This window comes from Antennarius striatus, chromosome 6 (genome assembly GCF_040054535.1).
Source record: "Antennarius striatus isolate MH-2024 chromosome 6, ASM4005453v1, whole genome shotgun sequence".
Lineage (NCBI taxonomy): Eukaryota > Metazoa > Chordata > Actinopteri > Lophiiformes > Antennariidae > Antennarius > Antennarius striatus.
Genome location: NC_090781.1, coordinates 9,086,878 through 9,114,822, shown reverse-complemented (window position 1 = coordinate 9,114,822; position 27,945 = coordinate 9,086,878). Strand labels below are relative to the sequence as shown.

Here is a 27,945-nt window from a genome sequence, read left to right as displayed (position 1 = left end):
TCATAGTACTTTGCAGAGCAGCAAGTACAATTTCTACACAGAGCAATAAGTACATTTTTTAGACAAGAAACTGTAAAAAAAATTGTAAAAATTGTAAATTCATAATTATGTATATTACTTCTCTACTTCTTCGAGGTTAGACAGGAATCCCCATGGACTATGATGTTTGCAGATGACATTGTGATCTTTAGTGAGAGCTGGGAACAGGTGGAGGAGAAGCTAGAGAGGTGGAGGTTTGTCCTGGAAAGGAGAGGAATGAAGGTTAGCCGCAGTAAGACAGAGTACATGTGTGTGAATGAGAGGGACCCAAGTGGAAGAGTGAGGTTACAGGGAGAAGAGATCAAGAAGGTGGAGGATTGTAAGTACTGAGGGTCAACAGTCCAGAGAAATGGAGAGTGTGGAGAAGAGGTGAAGAAGCGTGTACAGGCAGGATGGAATAGGTGGAGGAAAGTGTCAGGTGTATTGTGTGATAGAAGAGTTTCAGCTAAAATGAAAGGAAAGGTGTACAAAACTGTGGTGAGACCAGCGATGTTGTTTGGTCTAGAGACAGTGTCACTGAGGAAAAGACAGGATACAGAGCTGGAGGTAGCAGAGATGAAGATACTGAGGTTCTCTCTGGTAGTGACCAGGAAGGATAGGATCAGGAATGAGTACATCAGAGGGACAGCACATGTTAGAGGTTTTGGAGATAAAGTCAGAGAGGCCAGACTGAGATGGTTTGGACATGTCAGGAGGAGACATAGTGAAAATATTGGTAGAAGGATGCTGAGTTTTGAACTGCCAGGCAGGAGGCCCAGAGACAGACCAAAGAGAACGTTTATGGACGTAGTGAAAGAGGACATGAAGGTAGAGAAGAGGATGCAGAAGACAGGGTTAGATGGAGGCAAAATATTCACTGTGGAGACCCCTGAAGGGAAAAGCCGAAAGGAAAAGAAGAAGACTTCTTTGCTTCTTCTTATTTATCTTAATACTTATTTATCATAATAATTTTATACCTCTTATTATTCTCATTATTTATCTTGTGGTTGAGTGTCCATTCTTCTATAATGTGACTGACTGATAATCCTGCTAAAATAATGAAAATTTCCCCACTGTAGAGTGGAAAATGGCTTATTTTCGTATCTTATCTTATCTTATCTTATCTTATCTTATCTTATCTTATCTTATCTTATCTTATCTTATCTTATCTTATCTTATCTTATCCCACCATTTGCAACTTGATATACTTTGCAATGCTTTCTCTCAGAAAAATATTTTCAATATACAGTACTACTTGCTCGTGAGATACGTGGTTAGTTTTTTTTGGTGGCAAACAAAATACTTAAAAAATGTTCTAAGATCAATCAACATTTTTATAAATCATCCGAACCCCAGAGAATCTTGTTACGGACTAAAACTATGTCAACTCAAAGAAGACATCCTTTGAGGGTTGTATTTGGAGCCTGAATGCCTCACAACTGTAATGTCATGCCACTCTCTACCATACCTGCAGGAAATTTAGAGCTGCTAATTAACCTAAGCTGCTGTCTGACTGTAGACCTCGTCAGGTACAGGGAGCGTCTGTAAAGAGAATAAACATTACATAACCTTCCTGACTCATACAGCATGTTTAATCCAAAACAAATACACATTTGGCTTTGTTTACACTTCGTACACCCAAATTCTTTTCCATCCAATTTTAATTTCTTTGTTCCATTACGTGAGCTATCGTGCAATGATGGCATGCACATATACAGTATAATCAGTGAAGAATGCCCAATAAAGCAGCAGTGAGAAATTCCAGTTTCCAACATCATGCCTGTCCTGGCAGGCGATACCATTACCTGAGACCAATGCTGCTCTTCTGTAATTACCAACCTTGAGATGAATGCTCACAAGATCTTCTCTTTTCCTAATAACCGCGTTTGGGAATGCTATGTGTCTATAAATATGTGTTTAAGACACAGCAGTAAGGGATAAGTGCATATTTTCCATGAATGATTACACTTCACAAATTGCCCGTTAAGCACCCAAAGTCCTCCGATCAGATGAAGAGTGGAGGGTCAGTGACAGCTTGAAGGGGAGGGAAATAGAGGAGAAGCTAGACAGAATTATGACGCTGCCAAATGACAAAAGCCTGACAATAAATTGGCGGACAACTTGCGGTCTAGAAGTTATCAAATGTTTTGTTACCCACTCACTCACACAATCCATCTACTTCTCCACTGCACTACACCTTTGTATCTGTAGTGGGCTTTTTCTTCTTTTTTTGTTGGGGGGGGGGGTAATCAGTCTCAATGAATTAAAGGTGATGTTATTTAAAAGCAGATGGAAGGTAATATGGAAAATAAAAGGGCGGAGGAAGAAGAGGAGGAGAGGTGATCAGTGAACTTGGACGAAAGACTTGGAGGTAGATTGGAGAGAGGGAGTGAGACTGAATAACAAGAATAGATCAGACCATAACTGATTAGGTATTCTGTTCACTACAGCAGGAGCAGCAGGAGCAGCAGTAGCAATGGGACATCACGACTCCACATGCAGAGATGCTAATATTAACTTCAGACTGCCGAGACATCCTGGGCCATAGAGCCTTGTATGAAAACACACACAGAGGGGGGACACACAAAACGCTTGAAAGTCAGCATGGGCACATTTGTTGGTTGAGAGTAGAAGGTGTAGCCAACTTGAGGATTAAAACTTAAAAGGATGAAAGGTGCCAAAAGAAGGAAGAGAGACAATTCCATGTGGTGATAGGGTATTCCTGGATGCCCTTCTATCTATTTTGGCTCTGATCTTGTTGTGTCATATCTCCATGCTGATGCAGCAGGTTCAAAAATGGATGTGCGTGTTAGCATGTCTGTGCTGAGGCAGCATATCCACAGATGGATATAAAAATGGTGGGCTCTCTAAGGACAGAGACATTTAGAAGAGACATTTCAGGGGAGGACTTGCTAATGAATAGAGCCTAACAATGTCAACAGCTGCTGGCCGTTCTCCTCCTTACTAATTTTCATTATGTAAATTAAAGCCTTTTGAAAAGAGCGCTATATGAGAACAGAATGTAGGCTCTCTGGGCAAAGTGGGCAGCATGATGTTGGTAGTGCTGTTGCCTCACAGCAAGAAGGTCAATTCCACCCAGAGCTTTTCTGTGAGGAGCTCGTATGTTCTCTCTGTATCTGCATTAGAAGTAAGATCTTAAGCCCGAGTCCAAGCCCGACCCGGCCCGAATTTCAAAAAGTCAGTAACTATGTTCGGGTCGGTTCGGGCTACAATACCTTTGGGCTCAGGTCGGGCTTGATTTTTTTTTGACTCGGGCTCGAGCTTAAGATTGTAAGATCCAAGCCTGACCCAGCCCAAACTTTTTAAAGAAATTATATATATATATATATATATATATATATATATATATATATATATATATATAATATATATATATATAGAATCCCCCACCATTATCCTTCAGCTCTGCCTCTGCAACAGAGGATGGGTCAGTTGGGGTAGTTGGATTCAGGAGTTCTTCAAAGTGTTCCTTACACCGACTGACTACCTCCTCAGTCGAGGTCAATAGTATCCCACCCCTACCATATACAGCTTGGATGGCCCCCGCTTTCCCCTCCTCAGGTGTCCTCCAGAGCAACTTTGGTGCCGTCCAAAAGTCCTTCTCCATGGCCTCTCTGAATTCTTCCACACCCTCTGTTTTGCCTCCATCACAACCGAGGCTGCAACCCTCTGGTCTGTCAGTACCCTGCAACTGCTTCAGGAGTTCCCAGGGACAACATGCCCCTGAAAGCCTCCTTCTTCAGTCGGATGGCTTCCCAGTACACCAGGGTCCACCACAGTGTTTGAGGGCTACCGCCCCTCGAGGCACCCAAGACCTTGAGACCACAGCTCTCAGCTGCAGCTTCAGCAATGGAAGCTTTGAACATCGACCATTCAGGTTCGATGTCCCCAGCCTCCACAGGGATGCACGAGAAGCTCCTTCAGAAGTGTGAATTGAAGGCGACGTCCCAGTTTACCTACACTACTCGTTGAGTTTACCAGGTCTATCCAAAGGTTTCCCCTGCCAACGGACCCACTCACCACCAGTCGGTGATCAATGGACAGCTCTGCCCCGCTCTTCACCCGAGTGTCCAAAACACACGGTTGAAGTTCAGATGATACAATCATTGACTTCCGACTCAGGTACACTTATGAGCATCTTTGTGTTCGAACATGGTGTTAGTTATGAACAATCCGTGACTAGCACAGAAGTCCAACAACGTAATAACTTGGGTTTAGATCAGGGAGGCCATTCCTCCCAATCACGCCCTTCCAGGTGCCTCACACCTGACACAACTCCAGAGTAAAACGGTCCAACTTCTATCCAGGAGGTTGGTTCCCAACAGAGGCTGTGCATGGAGGTAAGGTCCACCAGATCCAACTGGTAATGCTCAACCTCCAACACAAGCTCCGGCTCTTTCCCCATCAGTGAAGGGACATTCCACATCCCCAAAGCCAGCTTCTGCCATCTGGGTCTTGTTTTTCCTGACCCTCTGTTGTCACTGCCACCTATATGGCAGCGCACCCGACCCCATCAATCTGCCCTGCAGGTGGTGGGTCCACAGGGGTGGGAAAAATCCATTTGCCTTTTCGGGCTAAGCCCGGCCTGTCTCTGTGGCAGACCTGGCTACCAGGCGCTAGCTGGCGGGCCTCCATCCAGGACTGGCTCAAGACGTGGGCCCCAGGCTTCCTCCGAGCAGGGTCACATTTTTCTCTTTTCCCTTCTGAACCATTCTTTGTCTGGCCCTTCACCTGAGACCTGTTTGCCTTGGGTGACCCTACCAGGAGTACAAGACTCCCGACAACATAGCTCCCAGGATCCTTAGGGCACACAAACCTCTCCACCACGATAAGGTGATGGTTCCTTGGAGAGGAGGTTTGCAAAACCCCAACCAGATAAATATCTCCCCAAAATATAATGAAAAGTAATAAAGAAAAATATGATAGTCTGCGAAGTGGAAATAAAAGTGTCTGGGATTCCTGAGAGAGAGAGAGAGAGAGAGAGAGAGAGAGAGAGAGAGAGAGAGAGAGAGAGAGAGAGAGAGAGAGAGAGAGAGAGAGAGAGAGAGAGAGAGAGAGAGAGAGAGAGAGAGAGAGAGAGAGAGAGAGAGAGAGAGAGAGAGAGAGAGAGAGAGAGAGAGAGAGAGAGAGAGAGAGAGAGAGAGAGAGAGAGAGAGAGAGAGAGAGAGAGAGAGAGAGAGAGAGAGAGAGAGAGAGAGAGAGAGAGAGAGAGAGAGAGAGAGAGAGAGAGAGAGAGAGAGAGAGAGAGAGAGAGAGAGAGAGAGAAGAGTGGAGATGAGGGGGGTGGACTGCTTGACTGGAGACAGATTAACAGAGGTAATGAGAAGAGAGGATGAGAGTGAAGACCATGACAGTAGAATACAGATATGGGGCAGATTAACAGTGTTCAGCACGTTTCTCCCTTTCAAAGAGTTCTTATCCAATATACTGCTTCCCTCTGTACACTGACACACACACACACACACACACACACACACACACACACACACACACACACACACACACACACACACACACACACACACACACACACACAGTCTTCCTCTTTTCTACTGGGGTCCCTTCTGGATACATATGGTCTCACACATTCTTCTTCCTCTCTCTCCTGCTTTCACCCTCAGCTCACTCTTTTCAAGGACTAAAGTCTACCATTAATATAGGTCACTACATGTTCCCAGCATCAGTTAGCTCGTGTTTGAGCAGCTATATGTAACGTAGAAATGTAAAAATGGATACTGCTACATGCACAGAGGAGAACATTATACAGAGCATTTTCTAATGAACGCATGAACTTTTCTAATGAACTCATACACAATTTCTGTTCCATGGTAAGTAAGATCTTACAAACAGATTATTCTGGAAGTTGTTTGACTTCACATTGACTTGCTGAATTTTGTACATTGTGCAGTTGTATAAATTTATTCAACTTTCAGTAGGCACCTTTTTTTTTTTTTTGCTTTAATGTATGATGATGAACAAAATTTTTATTGCACAAAGAAACCAGTAGGCTGACTGGTGATCCATCAGTGGAGGGTGGGAGTCTGTATCCATCTATTTTCTTCAAGACGAGATGACCATAATTGTCTTTTTCCACTTTGTATGTCAAGGGTGTTGCTAAAGACTATCTCAACTGGCTAAGGGTGGGAGACTGGGTACACCCAGGACATGTCACCGTTATATCTTGAGGCTCATGAAAGACGGACACAATACGGTGTGACCAATTAACCTAAGATGCATGTTTTTTGAGGTGGGAGGAAGCCAGGGAACCCAGAGAGAACGCACAAAGACACAAGGATAGCATACGTTTGTATGAAGAAATAGAACCCAAAACCTTCTTGCTGTAAGGCCACAGTGCTACACACTTCACTGCCATGCCGTCTATATATCAGCATGTATGTAATCATATGACATTTAGGCCCCGTCCACACGATGTCGGAACTTTTTGAAAATGCAACTTTTTTATTGTGTTTACGCCGTCCGTCCACATGACAACGCAGATATCCGGAACAAAAACGCAACTCTTTGAAAACGCTGGCCAAGGTCGAATTTTTTGAAAATGCTGGGTCTGCATTGTTGTGTGGACGGTGTAACCGCAACTTTTTCTATCCGGGGGGCGTGTCCCTGCAAGGAAAACCGCTGTGACGTCATGCATGTGACCCATTTCTACATGTACAAACGTAGCTAAAACCTACTATTTCCTGATGTATAACAGCTCCACGTCAAAGATGCGTTGATAAACATGCTTTGCACTTAAATATTTGTTCATCTGTTTCTTTATTTATGTGTCATGAAGTTTATATATGTATTTATTTATTCATTTATCGCCCGGCATCAGTTCTGGGTCAGACCGGGATGTGCTGCCTGCTGGTGGGAGAACTCTGTGATGGAGGTTGTCCTACAGGAGGAACGACGTGAATTTCCACACGTCCCGGTCTCTCCTGTTGTTCTCGGAGTTGTTCTGCTTATACACGTGTTGATCAATGCACTGATGCGGATACATGTGGACAGAGATCTTTTTGAAAACGTTGTCGTGTGGACACAAATCGTTTTCAATGCAGGGTGAAAAAAAATGCGTTCTCAAAAAGTTTGTGTGGACGGGGCCTCAGTGTAACAACAAATGTTCTTTTCCTTAAATGAAGAACTGACTTGTCAAACTGAGAAAATGCAGGTAAATTGTATTTACTTAAGTATTTGTCAGTTTGAATGAACAGCTGTTGATTCATTAATATGCAGATGCTTGTTCAAGTTCAGTTAACTTAAAGAATGGTTTCACAAAAACTCTCATTAGAGCTGTATGATTTGAAATACAGCCTATTATCATTGATGGCTCTTAAAATGAAAAAAAAAGCCTCATACAACACACGTAGTTGTAAACAATATTTTATAAAAGTATGCATGGTGCACTAGTACATACGTACATGAATATCTTTAACAAATTGGTGTGCGAGCCTCTTTTAAGATGTCTTTTGTTGTGTCTCTGTGTTGTGAGATTATGCGTTCTAAATCATTACAACCGAAGAAGTCATCGGAGACCAAATTTGTTTACGCAAAAGTTGGTTTCTGCAACGATAATTGGTTTCTATGCTTTTTAAGAATTGAGAGGGAATATGCTTGTTATGTTTACAACTGTAAGAAAAGCATAGCAGCAATTGCCTTATTTTATAAAATTCATGATACTCTTGAACTGTTTGTTTATATTGCACAATACTTGGCTGCAATTTTTAAAAAAAACAAACTTGAATTGAACATCCTCTAGAACACATATATGAAAGTCAAGGCCGGCGGACAACATCTGGCCCGCGGCAAATTATTTATGGCCCGCCGCATGATACTTAATTACATCCTGCTTCAAAGCGGTGATGTATTGTAATTGTCAGTGTTCGTGTGTGTGTTCGTTCTTTCGTTTGTTTGTTTGTTCGTTCGTCCGTTAGTATGTCCACCAAATATCTTTGCCACTGTGGCAGATAGAAAGATGAAACAAAAAAGCACATTACTCAGGTGGCAAAGGAGATGAAGATGAGATGATGACCTTGACCTTGAGAAAAGTAGGCCAGGGTCAAATTTCAACCTTTGTACACTCAGGAAGCGGATAAGATAGAAAGAAGAGGGAGAAGGCCAGTGTGAGTAAGACCATAAATCAAAGCTGGTGCTTTGATCAGTGTCAGTAGGTCAAAGCACTAGCTTTGATCTTTGAACTATACAAGTAGGTCAGGGTAAAATTTTGATTTTAGGGGTGTCATCGGATGTTACAGTCTGTGACTGCCTTGGTTCTACTTATTATTAGAACCGGCCCACAGGTCACATCGGTCCTCTGTTGTTTTGCACTCACCAAACGTACATTCCCCACAATGCAACGGTAGAGCAGCAAGCGGGCTTATGATTTCAGTGTTTATCAGCAGGGTGGCAGGGTGGCGTAGTGAGTATTTCTGTCGCCGCACAGCTAAGTGGTTCTTGGTTTGCATCCCGCCCAATGCAGAGTTTGCATGTTCTCCACGTGTCTGTCCCAGTTCTCCGGCTTCCTCCCACCTCCAAAAACATGCGCTTCAGGTTAACTGACCAATCCCAAATTGACTGTAGGAATAAGTGTGTGCGTTGTTGTCTGTCTCTGTGTGGCTCCGTGGTGCACTGGCCTCGAGTTTTCCCTGCCTCACTCCTTAAGCCAGCTGGGATAGGCTCCAGCTTCCCGTGACCCGCAACAGCGGATGAAGCAGTCATGACAATGGATGGATGTTTATCAGCAGTCCGAGCAGAATTTGAATGTAGCTACTCCCCTCCTCAAAAATGGCTAGAAGGAAGGTGGACGCTGAGAGCAGGGGGTTTCAACCCAGGTGGGAGTCAGAGCGTATGTTCAGAGAGGTAAATTGTAAACCTTTGTGTCTTCTGCTTAGTTTGCACGTTTCATCTCTGACGCAATGCCCCTGCTGCACATCCAAGCTGCTCAGACGCTCTCTATGTTTCGTAGCACAGAGCTGTGTGAACAATTGTTCTCTCTGATGAAGCTGAACATAATGTCACACAGGAGCCGTCTGACTGATAAACACCTTCACTCCATCCTGAGGATTTCCTCAGCTCAGAGCCTGACCCTGAACATTCATGAACTTGTACAAAAGATGAGACACCATCAAATATCAGGGTCAACCTCGGACAAGTGAGCATCACACAGCAGGAACGTTTCAGTTACATGTTTGCATCTGTTTCTACAAGACCTGATCTCTCTTTGAAGGTACTGTTTTGTCTGTTTGCCATAGATTTTTGTATTTAATTTAATTTATTCATATTTATTTTAGTTGAATGAACTCAGGGAAAATTGCAGACAATTTTTGTTACTATTTGAAAGCAGTGACTGGTAGGATCGTAGATCAGCAGAATAATTTTTTAATCTTTTAAAAAATTTTGCACAATAATGCATTATTATTGTGTATGCACAATATTGTTATTGTCCGAGCAATGATGCATGCACAATAATGTATTTTCAGTTTATAATGCATACAATTTCATTCATGCTTTAATCTTGATATTAAGGAACATATTTTGTTTTTGAAGGACATTTACTTTCTTGCTTTTTGCCTGTTGAAAAAGTTTCCCCTTGAAGTTACTGACAAAGCCATAACAAAATATTTCTTTATTTATTTAATCATTAAATAATACACTGTGTTAGCTCTTGGTTCAATAGGCTGTGTTCATTTCAATACATTTTAATAAACAATGTACCAGTCTGGCCCTCAGCTTTTAGCAAATTTGTTTTTTTGACCCTCCGTGTATTTGACTTTGACACCCCTGCCGTAGAACATAGAATATTAAGATTAAGATTAAAGATTAAAGACCTTTATTTGTCATTATGCAGATGGTACAAGGAAATTAGAAGGTCATATGGAGAGTTGGTCCAGAGCTACTGCACCCTGGGTGCACTGCCATGTTGAAAATTGCTGGGGTTTGACTTCTTGCTGTGAGGCTGTAGTGCTAACCACTTTGCCACCGTGCCGCCACTGTGCTGCCAAACGAGGTTCTCCTCAGCTATAAAATCTTCTACAGTGCACTGGTTAGATTAAAATTTAACTTAAATCAAATCAATACTACTCTATCCAAACATTTTTGCTACTGCAATCACTTCATTCACTGATTCAGTTTAAAGACAGCATCTCCACTTGCTGATTATTCAGCTTTCTGGGTCTGATTGGCCAATCATCACAAAACAGCCAGTAGTTGACAATTTATTAGTTCTTCTACACAGAAGGTGACATTCAATTACTGACAGAGAGAGAATTCTCCTCAGGGTCTAATGTATAAATATTACTTTGGATGCTACACGTAGGTTTACGCTCCCATACAGCTGCAAATATTTCTTATCAATCTTAATTTACTAAACATGCAGCTGTCAGCAGTTCCCACTGTACAATAACAAGAACACCAAAGAGTGTGAGTGTAGCACAAAAACAGTTAGGTAAGCCTTAAAGGATTTTTGATTTCACCATCGACCTTTCACATCTGCGTTAACGTTCTGCTCTGATGATTAAACCTAATATTCAGGAGTTCAATGAGGGCACAGAAGATTCATTCAAGGAGCAAATATAGAAGATTGGTTAATGTTTATTTAAACATCCTTGCAGTTCATTTGGAATAACTTCATATGCATTTAAATTATATTCATTTGCTCAGTGTTTCTTTCACTCCAATAAGACAGGTCATTCTCACTAAACATTATAACCCTAACCTATAACCAAAATGTTAAACTCAAAGGGTTGCTGAGAAAAAAAGCACAATCCATTCCATGAATCCCCTAAAATATTTCGAATTTCAAATAAGTTAACTGATTGTGGAAATGGAAATTATTCCTCATGCAATTATTTTTAATGAGAATTGTTTCATGAATTTGCATCTTAACACTTGTGCTAATTTAATTATTAATTATTTAAACATTAGGAGCCTGCTATTATAGCCTGAAGAACACAGAGGTTAAGAACTGGTAAAATTATTTTATGTAAAAAATTCACTTCATCCATACAACATATTTTACTTTGAAACATCATGTTTTTAATGATCAGAATGAGCAGTGCTACATAGAAAAAGCATCTAAAATACAGTAGTCACAGACCATTTCCTGTAAAAGCCCACATGAAACGCAAAAGATTTATATCCCTGGGCACTACAGGCTGGTCATATAATTTAGTTTTCCTTGAAAATAATAGTAATTCCTGAGTGTGCTTATTAGACTGCATGATAATAGAGAGTAAAAATCACTGGGATAAAATCTAATCAGCATAAGAATGAAAAAAACAGACAGAAAAAGGGCTATTTCTATAAGTGGTCTCTGAAACTGAATTCAAATATCTTCCTCTGAAATCTTAATTTATTCCCAGTAGTGCTAATTTAAATGAGTGACTCTTTAAACTTTAATATTGTGCCATTCTGGTTGCTGAGAGTGGTTCCATGGATTTTCATCTGTCTGTTAATTCATCTAAAATCTTGTTGGTATTAAAAACTCTCGTGTAGTCTTTTTAGAGAGGCATCTTTGATCAGTTATAGTAGATATCAACAAAGACAATTCAAATGAAAGAAAAAGGATTTTGATGTCAGTAGAAAGGATGCATCGCCACCAGTAGCTCGTTCTTTGTACTGCTGTGGCGCTCCTGTGGCTCTTTGACTCACCTTCACCTGTTTCTCATCACAGTCTGATAACAGTTTCTTGTGTTCCGTCAGCCAAAAATACCCCCGGATTGCTTTTTATACTCTTACAATGAAACCATGTTCATCTCCAACTGATAATAACAATAAGCTCCTCAATTCCTGTTGGATGATCCAGGAGGTCAAGCAAACACTCTGTTTTTAAGATACAACCAGCTGTTTTACACACCGCTTTGTAAAAAAATAAAAATAAATAAAAAATGTCTTACCCATTAAGAAACATAAATCAATATATTACTCCACTGCTGATATATATTTGATATAATTAATTTAAACCACATGTAGAGCTTATACCTGAAGAGGAGGGTGATAATGATCCTCAGAATCTAGTTGCCATCTGCCAAACAATAGACCAGCTCATTTTGCAGGAATTGTGGTTAGGTATGCTTGAGCTAAATGTCTGGAAAAGGTCCAGATGGCATTTTGGGTTTAAAACATTGTTGTCAAAGTGCCTGTGTGACACTGAAAACTATTGGCATCTTGTTGCCCCTCATACTGAATGATGTCCTTTGTGACACTTGTACATATGAGTAAACTTCAGCCTAGAAAAATAATTGTAAAAGCATGCGAGAGAGCAAACACACGATACGTTTCATCCATTGTGTCCAGTTTGTGGGATCCATGGCTACATCTAATCTGATGTGTGTGTGTGTGGATTTTATTTGGCATTCCAATGGAAACAGCCCAAATGAAGTTACAGATGGCGAGTGGGTGTGAGTGAGAATGAGTGGTTACATGTTGGAAATTTGAAAAACATCTAAATGCCAAAAATTATGTTTTGTGTTGTTGGAGCTGACATCATCAGAAAACTACTTCAACAAATAATTGATGCCTGTCTGGGGAAGTCCACGATAAACAAGTACAGTAATCTTAAAAACATAATAAAACAGCAAAACAGATGATAAATATTAATTATGATAAACCTTTAATTGTAAACTGAGCAGAAATATGAGCTGTTTTCTAGTCCTTCAACAACAGAGAGTTCCATGTGTCACTATGTTGATGATCATGTCATCAGTCAGTTAACGAATATATACTTCATGTATCAATGTCTGGAATGCAGAAAACAGAAATACTGTGAAAATTTTGAAGGTCCAATGTTTGGAAATGTTCCAGAAATAAATGTTGCATTAGGAGGTTGGTTTTCAAATCCCTGACAGAAAGGACTGAACATTTTATCAAGGATTTCCGGATTGATCGAATTGTTTTAAATCAAAGGCCAACAGAAATGAGCCTTGACATGCCGAGAAAATGTACCATAAATGCTGAACTGTGTGCTCTCCATTGGTTAACAGGTTCGTTGATAAGATTGAGTAAATGCACCATCTGCTTATTTTACATCAGATCAAATTAGAAAAGAATCAGTCCGCCACAAAATCTCATGTCAGTCTGGAGTTCGCTATAACATTCTGACAAACACAAAACACCAGGGTATTTTGAAGGTCATAAACCTCATAAATTGCATTGACCTTCTAATAATCAACTTTGTAAACAACATAAGGTAATTTAGGAAGGAAGAGGTTGATGAGAATTAAAGAGGTAGTATTAACTTTATGACAGACAAGGACAACATACTGTACTATATACAGTACATAGACCAATGGGCAACCAATGCAGGAATCTTCTTCAATATAAGAAGTTACATCAGTTACCCAAAGCTGTTGAAGTCAATCCACTGTTAAGAAAGCTCTTGAAGTCGTCTCTCATCCAAGAGTCTTCTTCAGTTCTGAAGGTGGCTCGTCATGTCCCAGCTTATTAACCCTGTGGGATGTGGTCAGTGCTATTCACATTCCAACGACTGTCATTGAACACCCCCACCAACGATTGTTGGTGGGGGTGTCAAAGGGGGTCGCAGACATGTGAGTTTCACCTTTGTATGCTAATGAGGGTCATTAGATTGAGACACATCACCTGGGTCAATCTGCTGAGACAATCTTTTTTTTTTTTTTTTTACCACATCCCACAGGGTTAATAAACTGGGACATGACCAGCCACCTTCAGAACTGAAGACCTCTCTTGGATGAGAGATGAAACGTCTTCAAGAACTTTCTTAACGTCCAGTGGATTGACTTCAACAGCTTTGGAGAACCATGACCTGGATAACTGAGAACCTACACAGACAAGATCCATCAGTAAAAGGAAAAAGATGCGAGCCACCAAAGGTATTTCTATAAAATACAACAAAATCCATGAATGCTGCTCCCACATCCTTCTCAAGGTCTTCCTGTATCCTGTGGCTACCTTCTCACCATGTCTCCTCATGTCAAGCTCTGTGTTATGAATTCATGTGCAGATAGAGACGATCTATCAATATGTCACAGAGGCGCAGAAGGGAGCAATCCGGTGGAATGCCCTGGCACTGAGAGCAAGGAAGGGCTCTCGGCTTAGTGCTTCCCTGCACATTCTCTGCTGCGCCTCCTCTCACCCGCTCTGGCTCAATCTGTCTGTTTCTCTGATCTGTGCAATGCACCAGCAGAGCAGCCCCCTTACCCATTCCTGTCTTACCTGTACTGACAAAATCCAACCAAGCAGGCAAGAACTGTAATAACACAATGCCTGGTTTAATATCATTCTCTCCCGCCTTCCATTTATAAACCATAAATAAGCTGTCGCCTGGACCGGCTTGACCGACTTCCAGCTTTCATCTCCAGTTATACTGAATAACACCGTTCTTGCCAATCAGATAGGAGAAAGATGACATATACACAACACAGTAGACAGAATAAATCGTTGCGCTCACTTGAGCCAAAATGCACAGATTAATGTGACTGATAATGCCATCTCCAACACGTTTCCATCATCTGGAACAATGAGATGGTAGCACGAATTGACAATGTGTTAGGATTGTTTGCCTGTGTCGTGTATGACACCCTAGTTCTGTGTGTGTACATGCACATTTAGATGAGTTCACATACAGTAAGTAGTTTATTATATTACAGGGCCAGTGTTTCTGTTTGGCTCTCAGCCATGTCTCATGACACATGCTGCCATAGCCGAGCATTTACAACTCTTACCATTGGTGAATTAAGCATGCGATCTGCTCACGCTACTCACAGTGATCCAAACTAGATTGATAAATTAGAGTAATGTGATTCTTAGAGCTCATGAGGAACCTGTGTTTCATTTGAAGTAAGTTGATTCCTGACGATGTTTCCTATAAATTGTGTGATCACAATATTTCTAGTGAAAAAAAAACAAACCCACATTCATCTACATGTTTTCAACTCAAGAAGTAACATCATGATTAATGTCTTTGTGGTTTCACAGTTTAAGCTTAGAGATAGTCTTGATTACATTTCAGTAACATTAACTCAGCGGTGACTTTAAGCATGAGAGAATGCTTGCTTTTCCTTTTTAAATGAAACCTGCACTGGTTTGTGATGTAGAAGATAACATATCATACAGCTAAACTATGAATACACCCATTATTTGACTGTGAGATCTGTTTAGGAAGTAATGTGTTTTGTTTTTTTTTAATCTATTAAAGTCTTGCATGGATCTAAACTTGTGTATTTTGGTATTTTATTTTAAATTAAAAGTGTGCAACAGGGATTGCCCCATAATAAGCCCTCTTGCACACTTTTAATTTAGAAAAAAAAGTGTTTTTCTTCCTTGGCATTAGTCAAAACATGTTCATTTGAATAACACTGATAATGATCTGAATCATTACTTCTTCAAGACATAAAGTTTCATCTGGAGCAATTAAATTCTATATTTTTTTATTTTTAGTCCCATGAGCTTGTTTTCATTGAGTAACGATGTAAAATGATGGCAAAGTTGTCCAATCAGCAGTTTAGCTGTAGCCTTTACTCCTGAATGTTTGTGACTCTTGTCTGTTTTGTAGAAAGTTACTTGTGAACCCCAAACATGCATCAGCACTCAGGTTCAACAACCTCAAAATGAAAGAAACTTAAACCGGGATGACATCAGAATCTGATGTTGGTAATCACTTCACCCCACATTACTCCCACAAGCCATAAGGTCAGCACACATTGTTATTGTTTCATGTACCATACATGCTTTTGTTCCTGTTTGTCAATGGTTTGTATACTTGTTAATTTCATCATTTTTTCTTCCACCCATGTGTGCTCCTTCAGGCAGTTTGGTCTCCCATTCACTTCCTGGCTGCGAGTTGGCAAACTGAATGGGTTGAATGAAATACTGGAAGAGGTGTGTTGGAAGAGGCAAAGCTGGAGTCTGGCCCATTAATGAGAAAACTCAAAACAAATCTTTGTTCAGATACGTTTTTTTTGTCATGTATGGTTAAGACATGTTTAAACTGGACTCGTATAACCATGATTTATATGTGATGAAATTTGAATGTTTATCATTCGGTTTGGCCAGCCTGTATGAGTACCCCCTTTTTGGCTCAGTATAAACAGTATGAACTTCTTTTTATGTCCACCAAGTTTTTCAGTACGGTTCTATTGAGTTGACTCAAGAACAGCTCTTTTTTTTCTCTATCCTTGTTTTATACTGTAATAACACAACTTTTTTCTGTTATTAATCCAGTGTTTTTATACTTTTGAGAATAATAAACCTTTAATGTGTGCACTCCGTGAATTCTTGTGCCTGACTCTTTGGTCCGTCACATAAATGTTTATCACAAGGAATACACCATCCAGTACTAATAACTTCACCTCTATTCTATCATTGCTTTTCTTCCACAAACTCTCCACTCAGACTGTCTTCTTCCTTCCATTTCTCTTTTTAATATTTTTTGTCTGCGAGACAGAGAGGGAAAGAGAGAGTGGAGCTGCATAGTGGGAGTATGTTGTCCTAGTGCTGGGTCAAAAATAGACAGTAAATTTCAGAGTCGTCTGAGCACACCCCCCACTGTGCTGCATGACCTCAAAATAACACAGACTTACACTTACTGACTCACATACAAACATGAAACACTGTGTGTGCTGCCCTACTTCTTTGGTTCCCCCTTTAGTCTTAATGTGATGACCAACAAGCCGAATGAAACTTTTACAATGTGCTAATCGACAGTCCTGTCGAGTTCTGTACCTGTGAAGGAAACTTTGATTCACAGATGTTAATCTTATTACTGGCACATATGTCAGAGCATGGCTGGATCCAGGGGAGGGTCCAGAGGAGTCCTGGCCCTAATTGAAATCTGATTGGCCCGTGAAATTCTGCCATCCTTCACTTTTTAATTTTTTTTTTCATAGTTGGAGCCTGATATAAGTCTTGTAACTTCAGTGATGCTGCATTTACATCACGTGAGAGGGAGAATGGGAGGGAATTCCCTTGTATTCCTTAAAAGCTGTAACTATATGTACAATCTGTTTGAAGTTCAATGTTTTGAGAAAAAAGTTTGTTGTATTTTATATAGTCATAAATTCCTTATAGAGGTAGTCCTTAAAATACAAACATTCAACTTACAAACATTTGTAGATACGAACAACCGCTTGCCATTATATCCGACTACTGCACTTCCCCTTTCTGCTGCAAACCATACTGGGGAAAAAAAAAGTACTACCCTCCCCGAAATCTAACAATAATACCCCATAGATTAAGATTTCATATGTAATATCAAAATACCACTGTAAATTTAAGACTAAGTGAACAGTTAGTTCTTAATGTTCGACTTCATGTTGGACTTTCCTGTTGGCGTTTCATCTGCAGCATTTCTTCTTCTTCTTCTTCTTTTGATGACCAGGAAGCGCATCAGCGCGTCATTCACTTAAGTACAGTGGAATACCACAGTGGCTTAAAGCTTGGCCTCTACACCCCAAGGATAAAATTAATTCAGTAGAGGTTGAGATATAAAAGTTACATTACGGTGCATTACGGTGCAACAGTATTTTACTTTGTTTAGTTGTTGTTTTTATGTCCTGTTATTGTTTCTGGTAAGTCTTAGGGAATATTATTTGCGTATTTAGAGTAGCAATGGAATTTAAATGACCTCAATTGGCGATTATAGATTGAAATTAAGTAAAAAACAACTTGGAATATTTTTCTATCTGTCTTCCTGCCTTCCGTTCTATCTGTCTGTCCGTCTGTCTGTATGTCAACACCTTCTCAACAGGTGAAAGATGATCTCACACCCCTGACCCTCCCAAAGTGAAACTCAAAACATCACAAAGACCCATCAATGTTGGAGACTAGAAAATTGAGAGTAAGGGAAAGTGATGAATAAACTCAATAGGTGTTTGTCGTCTTACTCACCTTTAGTGAGTCAAAACAGGCGATGACTCTGCCATTTTCCACTTGGCAGCTCTTAGCAGGGTGGGCAAACTTGCACTCGCTGTCTGGCCGTGAGCATGTTCCTCTCTGGAATTCCCGACAAACCTCTAACGTCAACCATTTTGTATCCCGCACCGGTGCCACGTTCACTGCCATTTTGAACCAGGCAGGAAGCGTCAATTGAGAGCAGTAGGTGTCCAACAATTATATTTATGTCTGTATATTTGTAATGACAGTGGGACAAATGATGAGAAAAAATAAGTTAAGGACATGGGAAAAGGAAGTTTTACGTGGATTTGTCCCCGGGGTCTGATTCTGAGGTGACTCCTGTGAAACCTGGGACTCGCCTACCACCTGAGGCCCATCTTAAGAATCTATGGCTGTAATAGGAATCCTTCACCGCCTGTCAACCAGGGCCAAGGCTGGTGACAGCCACAGATGTCTGCTTTGTAATCTCTCTCTCTCTCTCTCTCTGTCTCTGTCGCTGTCTCTCTCTCTCTCTCGCTCGCTCTCTCGCTCTCTCTCTAGTCTTCTGTATCGCGTCCCTCCCTGACTGAAATGTCACAAGAGATGAATGGCAAAAACATTATTGATTGAGTTGGCCCATGATGAAAAGGTGGAGGGTTGGAGGAGACGATGAAGGAGAAGCAGAAGGAACAGGGGGATGATGAGCAGGGGAAGGCTGTGGTGAAGGGTCAGCAAAGAGGCAATCTCGTTCTGCTCACAGCCACCGATTAAAGCTGTTTGTCTTCACTATCAGGTCTGTCTGCAAAGGAGCAAGGAGTGGTTGACTTCCACAGAGGAGGGGCTGAGAGGCATGGATGGAGAGAGGTCTGGCAGATGGACAGAACAGAGATGGAGGGAGGTATCAGTGATGTGGAGTCTGGTTCAGTAGATGACTTTGGCAGTAACGGTAGTCCCCGGGCTCCTTGTGTGGATGGTGACTTCAGCAGACATGGACAGGCACGGAGGCAGAGGTGGCTTCAGGAGACCCAAACAGCCTAAGGGTTCAACGAAAGAAGGCACTTCTCTCTGTGGAGAAGGAGGGAAGAGTGTCAGTGGAGAAGGGTTTAACACACACGGATACACAAACACACACACACACACACACACAACACACACACACACACACACACACACACACACACACACACACACACACACACACACACACACACACACACACACACACACACACACACACACACACACACACACACACACACACACACACAGGGACAATTTTGCATTCATACGCACAGCTTCATTCAGACATGTTTTTCCAGTCATTCTCTTGGAAATCCTGTCTCATGGTAGGGCTCACAGACACTGCCAGGCTCTCGACTGGAAAATCAAATCAAACACCATATCGCTAGCAGTAATGCTCACGCATTTAAGCGTAGAAAATTTATTTCAAAGAAATACATTGAAGGAGGGAGATTAAATACACAATGAAAGAGCGAAAAATTACATTTCTACTGCTGTGTTTGTGGATGGGGGACACTGGACACAATACGAAATAAATAGCATCATATTCAACACTAAATCATTTTGACTGCAAATCTCCACTGCGGTGGAACAATCCTACACATGTCTGCTCAGCTTGACACGCCCAAACTACATCCTTTCACAAAGTTTCATGGAAATCAATTGAGCAGAACATAGAAAAACATCCCGTGTCTGATTATTCAGATCTGCAACAAAAACTAATGGCTTCTTTCCTGGCTCAAATATTACCCAACCACCAAGTTACATAGAAATATATTCAGCAGTCTCTGAATAATCCTCCTTACAAACAAGCAAATCAACCACCGACCAATGAACCTGTATGAAAACATTATATCCTTACGTGAAGAAAATTCTGATTAGACTGGTTCTGACTTCAATTTGACAGTCAAGGTTTTGAGAAGCTAACATCTGAAAATCAACACTTTCATTAAAAGAACACGTCTTTACAGACAAAGACAAGTGAGACTACATGAGATCTCCATCAGAAGCAGAAAAAGAGAGAGGGAAAGAGAGATAGAGAGACAGAGAGAGAGAGAGAGAGAGAGGCATCTCAAACATTCCTTCTTGCTCAAATCCACTCATCCAAACTCTTTCTAACCTCTTTGCTCACATCCGGATGTTTAAAGAACAGACTGGCCCTCAAAAACTCCCACAGCTGCTACAGTTTTAGTGAGTATCATCAAACCAACATCCCACATATGGTTACATCATTTTTAGGTCACATGCACATGTATAGTCATGCTTTTACAAATAAGCTGACATGAAGCATGACTTCTATATAAAACAGAAAGAAGTTTATAACATACCTTATTAAGACAAAAAAACACTCTTACCCAAGTAAGATGGGTTATTCATGTTATCTTGGAAAATTTGGAATGTCATCTAAGATTCAAGCGTGAACTAATGTGAAGGTCAATACGACCTCCTGGCAAGCTGTGAGTCATTTATTAACAATTTGTTCACTAAGTATGTCGGAATTTCAGACAAATATCTATTTGAATGGGATGGTGAAATGAAGATACCTAATACCCAAAAGGTCAAAGATCAAATGTACTGTGATATAATAATGTTCTCCCGCGACCCCTAACAGCGGATGAAGCAGGTTTGGTAAATGAATGAATAATAATGTTCTGGGGAAAAAAAACCATATTTCATATTTGGTCATATTCAGATCCTGTATGCATGCATTGAAAATGTGGTGACGTTATCTGAGTTTGTTTTTTAATGGGATCAGGTTCCCACTAAGGCCATGTCCACACGTAGCCTGATATTTATGAAAACGCATCTTTTATTCTCCGCATGATTTCTTTTTTACGTCCACACGACAGCGTTTTGTTTCTGTTAAGTTTCTCAGTTAAGTACACCAATAGTTAACATGAAATAGTCAAAAAAACTGTTAATGCTTCCGGGCACAAACCTAACCCAGCCAACACTGGTTCCTGCTTATACCTGAGAACCAATTATCCCCAGAAGAGAAAGTAAAATATGAAATAACTCCAACTTTCACAAACGCAAACGCCTTTTCATCACTATCAATGGGTGAGATGTGTTTCCTGCTCAGAAGTGCAATGTGGATAAAAGAAGGACAAAAACGATCAGATGACATGCCAACAAGAAAGCAGAAAAGGCCACATGAAGTCAGACTTTCATGGTACTTTCATGTCTGCATTTAATGTGCTCCTGTTATGTGTAGCGCACACACACACACACACACACACACACACACACACACACACACACACACACACACACACACACGCTCAAAATATTTTTTGATTCCAGGAGAGCTTATTAGAAGACAATCGCGAAGCACTGCATTAGCCTAAAACAAATTAGGCCAGTTGATTGCTTATTTTTTCAAGAAAATACATCCTCCCCCTCTGTTTTTTTAATTTCTTTTTTTGTTTGACAAATCACACCCTGATTATGACCACCAGCCTAATTTTGTGAAGGTCCCCTTTTTCCTGCCAAAACAGCCCTGGCCCATCGAAGCCTGGGCTCTACTAGACTTCTGAAGATGCCCTGTGGTATCTGGCACCAAGACTTGAGCAGCACATTCTTTAAGTCTAGTCTGCTGTGAGGTGGGGCCTCCATGGATCGGACTTTTTATCCAGCACGTCCCACACATGCTCAATTGCACTGACACCGAGGGAACTTGGAAACTAATTCAATACCTCAACAATAGGGATGAGAGAGTACATCACTATCTGTATCCGTTCTTCTCTCCTTCTTCTTCTCCTTTCGGCTTGTGCCTTCATGAGTTGCCACAGCAAATCAGTTGCCTCCATATAACCCTGTCTTCTGCATCCTCTTCTCTACCTTCATGTCCTCTTTCACTATGTCCATGAACGTTCTCTTTGGTTTTTCTCTAGGCCTCCTGCCTGGCAGTTCAAAACTCAGCATCCTTCTACCAATATATTCACTATCTCTCCTCTGGACATGTCCAAACCATCTCAGTCTGGCCTCTCTGACTTTATCTCCAAAACCTCTAACATGTGCTGTCCCTCTGATGTACTCATTCCTGATCCTATCCATCCTGATCACTCGCAAAGAGAAGCTCAGCATCTTCATCTCTGCTACCTCCAGCTCTGTCTCCTGTCTTTTCCTCAGTGACACTGTCTCTAGACCAAACAACATCGCTTGTCTCACCACAGTTTTGTACACCTTTCCTTTCATTTTAGCTGAAACTCTTCTATCACACATCACACTATCACTTTTCTCCACCCGTTCCATCCTGCCTGTACACGCTTCTTCACCTCTTTTCCACACTCTCCATTGCTCTGGACTGTTGACCCTCAATACTTAAAATCCCCCAACTCCTTGATCTCTTCTCCCTGTAACCTCACTCTTCCACTTGGAAAAATTATTGCACATCTACACATTGGTCCGAACAGACTGAAAAAAAGCAACCTGAAAAAAATTATTTGAGAATTTATTTGTCAATGTCATCATAAAATTGTCTTAAACTACATCAGATAATTCATTCTAAAAGCTTGAGTGATCCAAAAGTCCATTTTAATATTAGTATTTGTGATCTCTTACAGAAGACAGATCAGGAATGAACTTTAGAAATGGAACTTTTATATGACATAAACATAATGAGTTCAGTACAGAACCCAATACTGAACACCCTGTATTCCAAATGTGTTTCCATCACCATAGTCATCCCCTTAGTGCTTCAGCGGTCTCTGGTTTAAGCAGACTGGATATTTGTGTTCAGTGAGAAAAACTAATGAATACCCCAGTAGTAATGAACTCTGCAATGCACCAGTATAAAAGAAAATATGCTCCATTTACAATAGCTGCATGAATGAAAATGAAGCATATAAAGTTTAAATAAACTTATCCTGAGTCCTGAGGCAATGCTAGCTTTCTAACAGTTATGTTTTTCTTGGATATTAATACAGCATTTACATTTGAGTATAAATAGCTATAAAAATGAGAAGCCATGAGCATCAGAATCTAATGAAGAAGGATAACTTTTAATATATGAAACCCACATCTTTAAAAAGGCTGGCTCCAAATTAATGCATCCTTTGTCAAGCTGAACTATATTCCCATCAACAATTACTGTCCTCTTGATGGAGAGTGGCTCGTTAAATGAGACTCATATCAAAATAAGGGATTGAAACAAAAGGGTTAAAATGAGGAATGAATCTGGCAATGAGGAAATATATAAATAAAGGAGTCATCAATAAGCATCGTAGCAGCAGTGAATAATGCATATGGCCATTTCCTGTAGCTGGAGGCAGTAGATATTATTACACCATCGGATCAACTACCAAAGGTAATAACTTGCAGGAAAAGTGTCAGTGAAGGCTGTGGGATATTACAAATACACCAAAATCCTGATGTCACAAAGTTACCAAAAGACACAAACACAAATAAATACTCTTCATTAAAGTTACAACACAAAACCTGGCATTAAGTTTTGCTTCATTAACATCTTATACATTCTGTTAAACTGTTGACATGTGGTGTACTTAATTTTAATTGTGAGATTCATGTTGAAACACAGTTGGTTGATCCTGTGTTAGTCCACTGATCTGGATCACTTCATGTCTTTAATTCATGATGTTCTCCAGGAAAAGCGATTTTAATGGCATCAACACTTAAATTATAAATTTGATAATTTCAGTAATTATCAAATGTGTTTTAAGTTATAACTAGGTGATGATTTTTTTTAAGTTGTCCTAAAAACACTAAAACACGTTTCTTAATTAACTATGTCTTATCCGTTTTGGGCAACAAGTTGATTAGTGGCCATGTCACAACAAAATGATTGGTACAAGTTCTCTCCGAGGTCTCCAACTTTCTTCCTGGATCCAGAAACTTGAAACACAGATGAAGAGTAACAAAACTGGCCCCAGCGTTTAAGGGACCCTAAACATATTAAAACAATGACCCTGTCACTTTTGTTTAAGACAACAACAGCAAATACATGAGTACAATCCCTATTCTTACCAAAGTAATCCTGGTCTAGATATCTCAAATCCTTTGCACTTGATTTCTTATAAAGCCATACTAACAGAGATTCAAAGGTGACCTCAGAAACACCAATCACATCAACAATTGACTGGCCAAGTTTAGGCTCCTCAAATGATGTTTCATCAAAGCTTGAGGAAAAAAGTAATGTCTTTAGAAATACCTGGTTCTGGGGCTAATAAAGAGATCGATTATGGATCACTTTGGCTCTGATAGTTAACTCATAGAATGGATTTCTGATCATTTTCACTGACTACCAAGGTGCAAGAAAAGGGGAGCAACGTCTAATGTGGTAAAAACAGCAACAGTCGGGAATCAAGAACAATCTTACTAATAGACTGCTTGTGGTCTTCATGAGGGTCATCATAAACATCATAAAACAACATTTTAAAAGGATGTGTATGTACAGATATCAATTACGAAGGTACCAATAATGACAAGTAGGTTAAGTGGTCATCAGGTTTCAGACCAATCATTGCACCAGGCTGACAGAGAAATGAGGAGCTTGTTTATTAAGGAACATGGGTATCATTATTTGTATTTATGTATTTATTTGGGGTTTTTTTTTTGACATGTTGATATAACAGACTTCACACCTTTATCACATTTACATCAACAACATCCGAAAAAAAAGGGCTGATGGGTAGAAGCCAATAGGCTTGTGAAATTTCCATCCCCCAGAATCAACAAACATCTCTCTCATATAAAATTATTATAAAATTATCGTTTGATCTTTTTAATTTAGCATTATTTTTTACTATAAAAGGTTATGCATGGGACATGCATTAGTACTGAAAAATACATAATTTCTTTCATAGTAGTTTTATATTTTTGGTGTTTTTAAAACTTTTATGGTTTACACCTTTCAATGGTTTTATGATGACTTTGATGAAGGCCACAGGTCTTTAAATTTTCAAAAACTGTGAATGTGGATGCTCCCTCCTGTTATCATACGATCCACTGTTATTCTGTTCAATGTCAAGTGGGATAGTCTCCAGTCCCCAAAACCCTGCAAAAGACCAGCAATTATGGAAAACAACTCAGTTTCAACTCATTTCCAAAGTTTTATTTGTCCCAAATTAAAGACGTTCGTAAACTTTCCAAAAGTTGAGTTGTATTTATTTCTTTACATACTGAGCTATAGTTTATTTAGCTAGTTAGTATTAGGTTATGTTTTCTGATGTAACAGAAAACTCACAGATGACCAGATGATGTGTAAATCATCTGGCCAATTCTAATCCTACAGCAAAGCAACATACCTTCACTGCTAGTCTATCATTTTGTATTTTCAAGTATGATTCATTGTACTCCCAGTGTTTTTCAAGCTGACATTACATCATTTTCCAGCCCTGGAGTACAACAACATCATCATTTCATTAGCTTCTCCAGCCCTATTAGTCTCAGCAGAATCATCAGCCACCATCACCGCTCCACTTCGGATTCCATTGGGGTTTTCATCTTGCTGCTGTTCCATGAAGATCCCTTTTGATAACAAGCTACCTGAAGAGTCTCCATGCCAATTATATTCTGACAAATAAAATCAATCCCCTGTTGCAGAAAACAATTATTTTATTTCACTTCCTCAATAGATGTCGATAGCAGTACTACACATGTAGATATCAATATGAGTCATGGAATTTAGCTTTAATCCCTCAGCATCTCACACCACCGCGGTGCACTGGCGTCGTGCCCGGAGTGCCCCCACCTCATGCCCTATGCCGCCGAGATAGGCTCTGGCTCCCCATGACCTGCTACAGCGGATACAGCGGTGGTAATCTGAAGATGACTGACTGACTGACATCTCACACCGCTGAGGCAACACATTCAAATCTGCATCCTAGATAACAAGAGAAGGAAAAGGATTGAGTTGTATAGAAGGACCAGAAGGTACCCATTGTTCACCATCAACGACTTCCAGAAGAAAATAGGAAATAAGAGCACAAAGTAAGAGGACAGTCAGAAAGTGGATTCTAGAATGCAAGATTCTGTTGGGTGACTGTTTCAAGCATAGTAGACAGAGTATGGAGAACAATAGGAAAAAGTTGCTGCAAAGTAAGAAGAAAACATTTTTATTGTTGTCAGCATCTTCTACATTTTAGTGGCCTTAGTGTCCTTGGTGTTAAATACTTTGCAGGTTTCTGCTGCTTTGGCATTAAGTTGATGTTTAGACATTATTTTAAAGTCAAAGATTCAAAGAAGGGCTCAAAATCCAAAAAATACAACCTCTGAAAATTTGAAAGCCTGGAGCAAGGGACTAGACATTCATTTGTGTGAGTAGATACTGGACACTAATTTCACAGCATTTTCAGTTAAAATTCATGTACTTAAGACCAGTACAGTAGGACCATTAGGAGGAGGCAAGGTGAGAGGTATAGAGCATTAAACAGAACAGAAGAGACCAGAGGTGGTGACAGAGAAGACAGAGAACAAAGGAAGAATGACTGAGGTAACTGGCACCAATAACTGAAATGAGAGGCAGACAGAGGCTGGTGTCTGGTCTGAGAGGGCAATAACAACAAGGCGACTGCCAGAGCTGAAAGGTAAGGAATCAGAGGGAAGAGTTGCGTGAGGAAAAATGCATCATATTGGTCCATTCCAAAGCCCCATTGGCACTCTTTTTGATACCATCATGGCATTTCTCATCTCTCTTCATTTATCTTTCTCTGGTCTTCACCTGTTCACAATTCCAATTTCTCTTCACATATGCTTCAATATTCTCATGTGTTTCTCTCCACAACTATTTCTTCTTAGAAATATGTTTGCCTTCTGCTTAGTTGCAGTCTGAGTATCATACAAACATAAACAACTCAATCAACATAGCTGTTCTTTTAATAGTAGCTTTCCTCGTTTTAGTCTGCCACCATTTTAACCCCCTTTTTCCTCTCCTTGTTCCTTGTTCGTGCAGCACATTACTTTCTGGTTTCACAGTAATGTGCTGCAAAGTCATCATGTGTAAAGTAAGGACAAAGTGGTAAGGGCCCAGTCTGGCATTGTAGCAGTATAGTAGAAACAGTTTGAAAAGCCTAACACCACGTTTTCAAATTAAGTCCTTGACATCGGAACCACTAAACTCTGAGATTGTCCACTGAATAACAATAACGTAGTTAGTATTTATCCACCAATCCCAAGAGACATGCAGACATCTTAATACAAAGACTGCAATTTATCATCCAAACCCTGAGTTGTTGATCTTACTCTTCAGTTCTAAGGTGTGACAGAGATGCTTTAATCAAGCCAAATTTTTTTCAACGTTTTTTTTGTTGTTGTTTCTTTTGCTGTGTTGTCGTCCTTCCTAGCGCTACATTCAAAGAGATATGTACAAATATATTCAAGACGTATGCAGTGTAAAGATCAACAATGTTCTTGATGGAAATTAAAACGGGACTGCTCTACGTATGCGAGAAGTTAACATGACAGTTCCTCATAATGCTCTGTTAGCAGAGCTTGTTCCTGTCATTTTTTGGCCACTACATATTCTGTAAGAACCAGATAATACTCTGGAGCAGTATATTCACCAAGTACTTGTGTCAAAACCCAACACCAACCTAATTTCATCCCAAAGCATCCCAAAATAACTGTGGCAAATGCACATTTAGCAAAATTGATGAACAGTATTATAATGTTTATCAAATAACAGATGATTACTTATATTCTAGATATATATTCACACATACAATACAACGTAAATAATGCTCATTGCAATATGCAAAGACTGAAGAATTACAAGTTGAATGGATGGTCCTGATTGCTGCCCTAGAAATTGATTAAACAGGTGACCTGTTGCACTGATTAGCATCTTGCCTGTTAACATCCTGACTTGAAAGAAGGAAACACATTGATAGACTTCATTTTACAGTCTACATAAACAGACAAGAGCAAAACTGTTGGAAAACCTTGAGGACGATGATAAAAAATGTCTGATTAAACACTGTCAACAAGACTTTAACATTGTTTTCAATCTGCATTTTTTCTCTTCATAGGCTGGCACTAAGAGTAAGTGCACAATTAATACTGAAAGGAGCACAATAAAGCAGC

At 40.1% G+C, this 27,945-nt stretch overlaps 1 protein-coding gene across 7 annotated transcripts in view; it reads right to left on the bottom strand.

The window, feature by feature from the left end:
* Positions 1-27,945, bottom strand: part of LOC137596372 (muscleblind-like protein 1) — an 82,290-nt gene that overhangs the window by 38,691 nt on the left and 15,654 nt on the right. For 4 of the 7 annotated variants that reach the window (XM_068316836.1, XM_068316835.1, XM_068316837.1 and 1 more), the window contains exon 2: positions 17,899-18,948. In XM_068316836.1, coding sequence (XP_068172937.1) covers positions 17,899-18,072 — 174 coding nt within the window. In that variant the 5' untranslated portion in view covers positions 18,073-18,948. Of the gene's footprint in view, positions 1-118; positions 1,087-1,486; positions 3,274-17,898; positions 18,949-27,945 lie in introns of those variants that run through there. The other 3 variants (XM_068316841.1, XM_068316839.1, XM_068316840.1) reach the window with 2 other exon arrangements.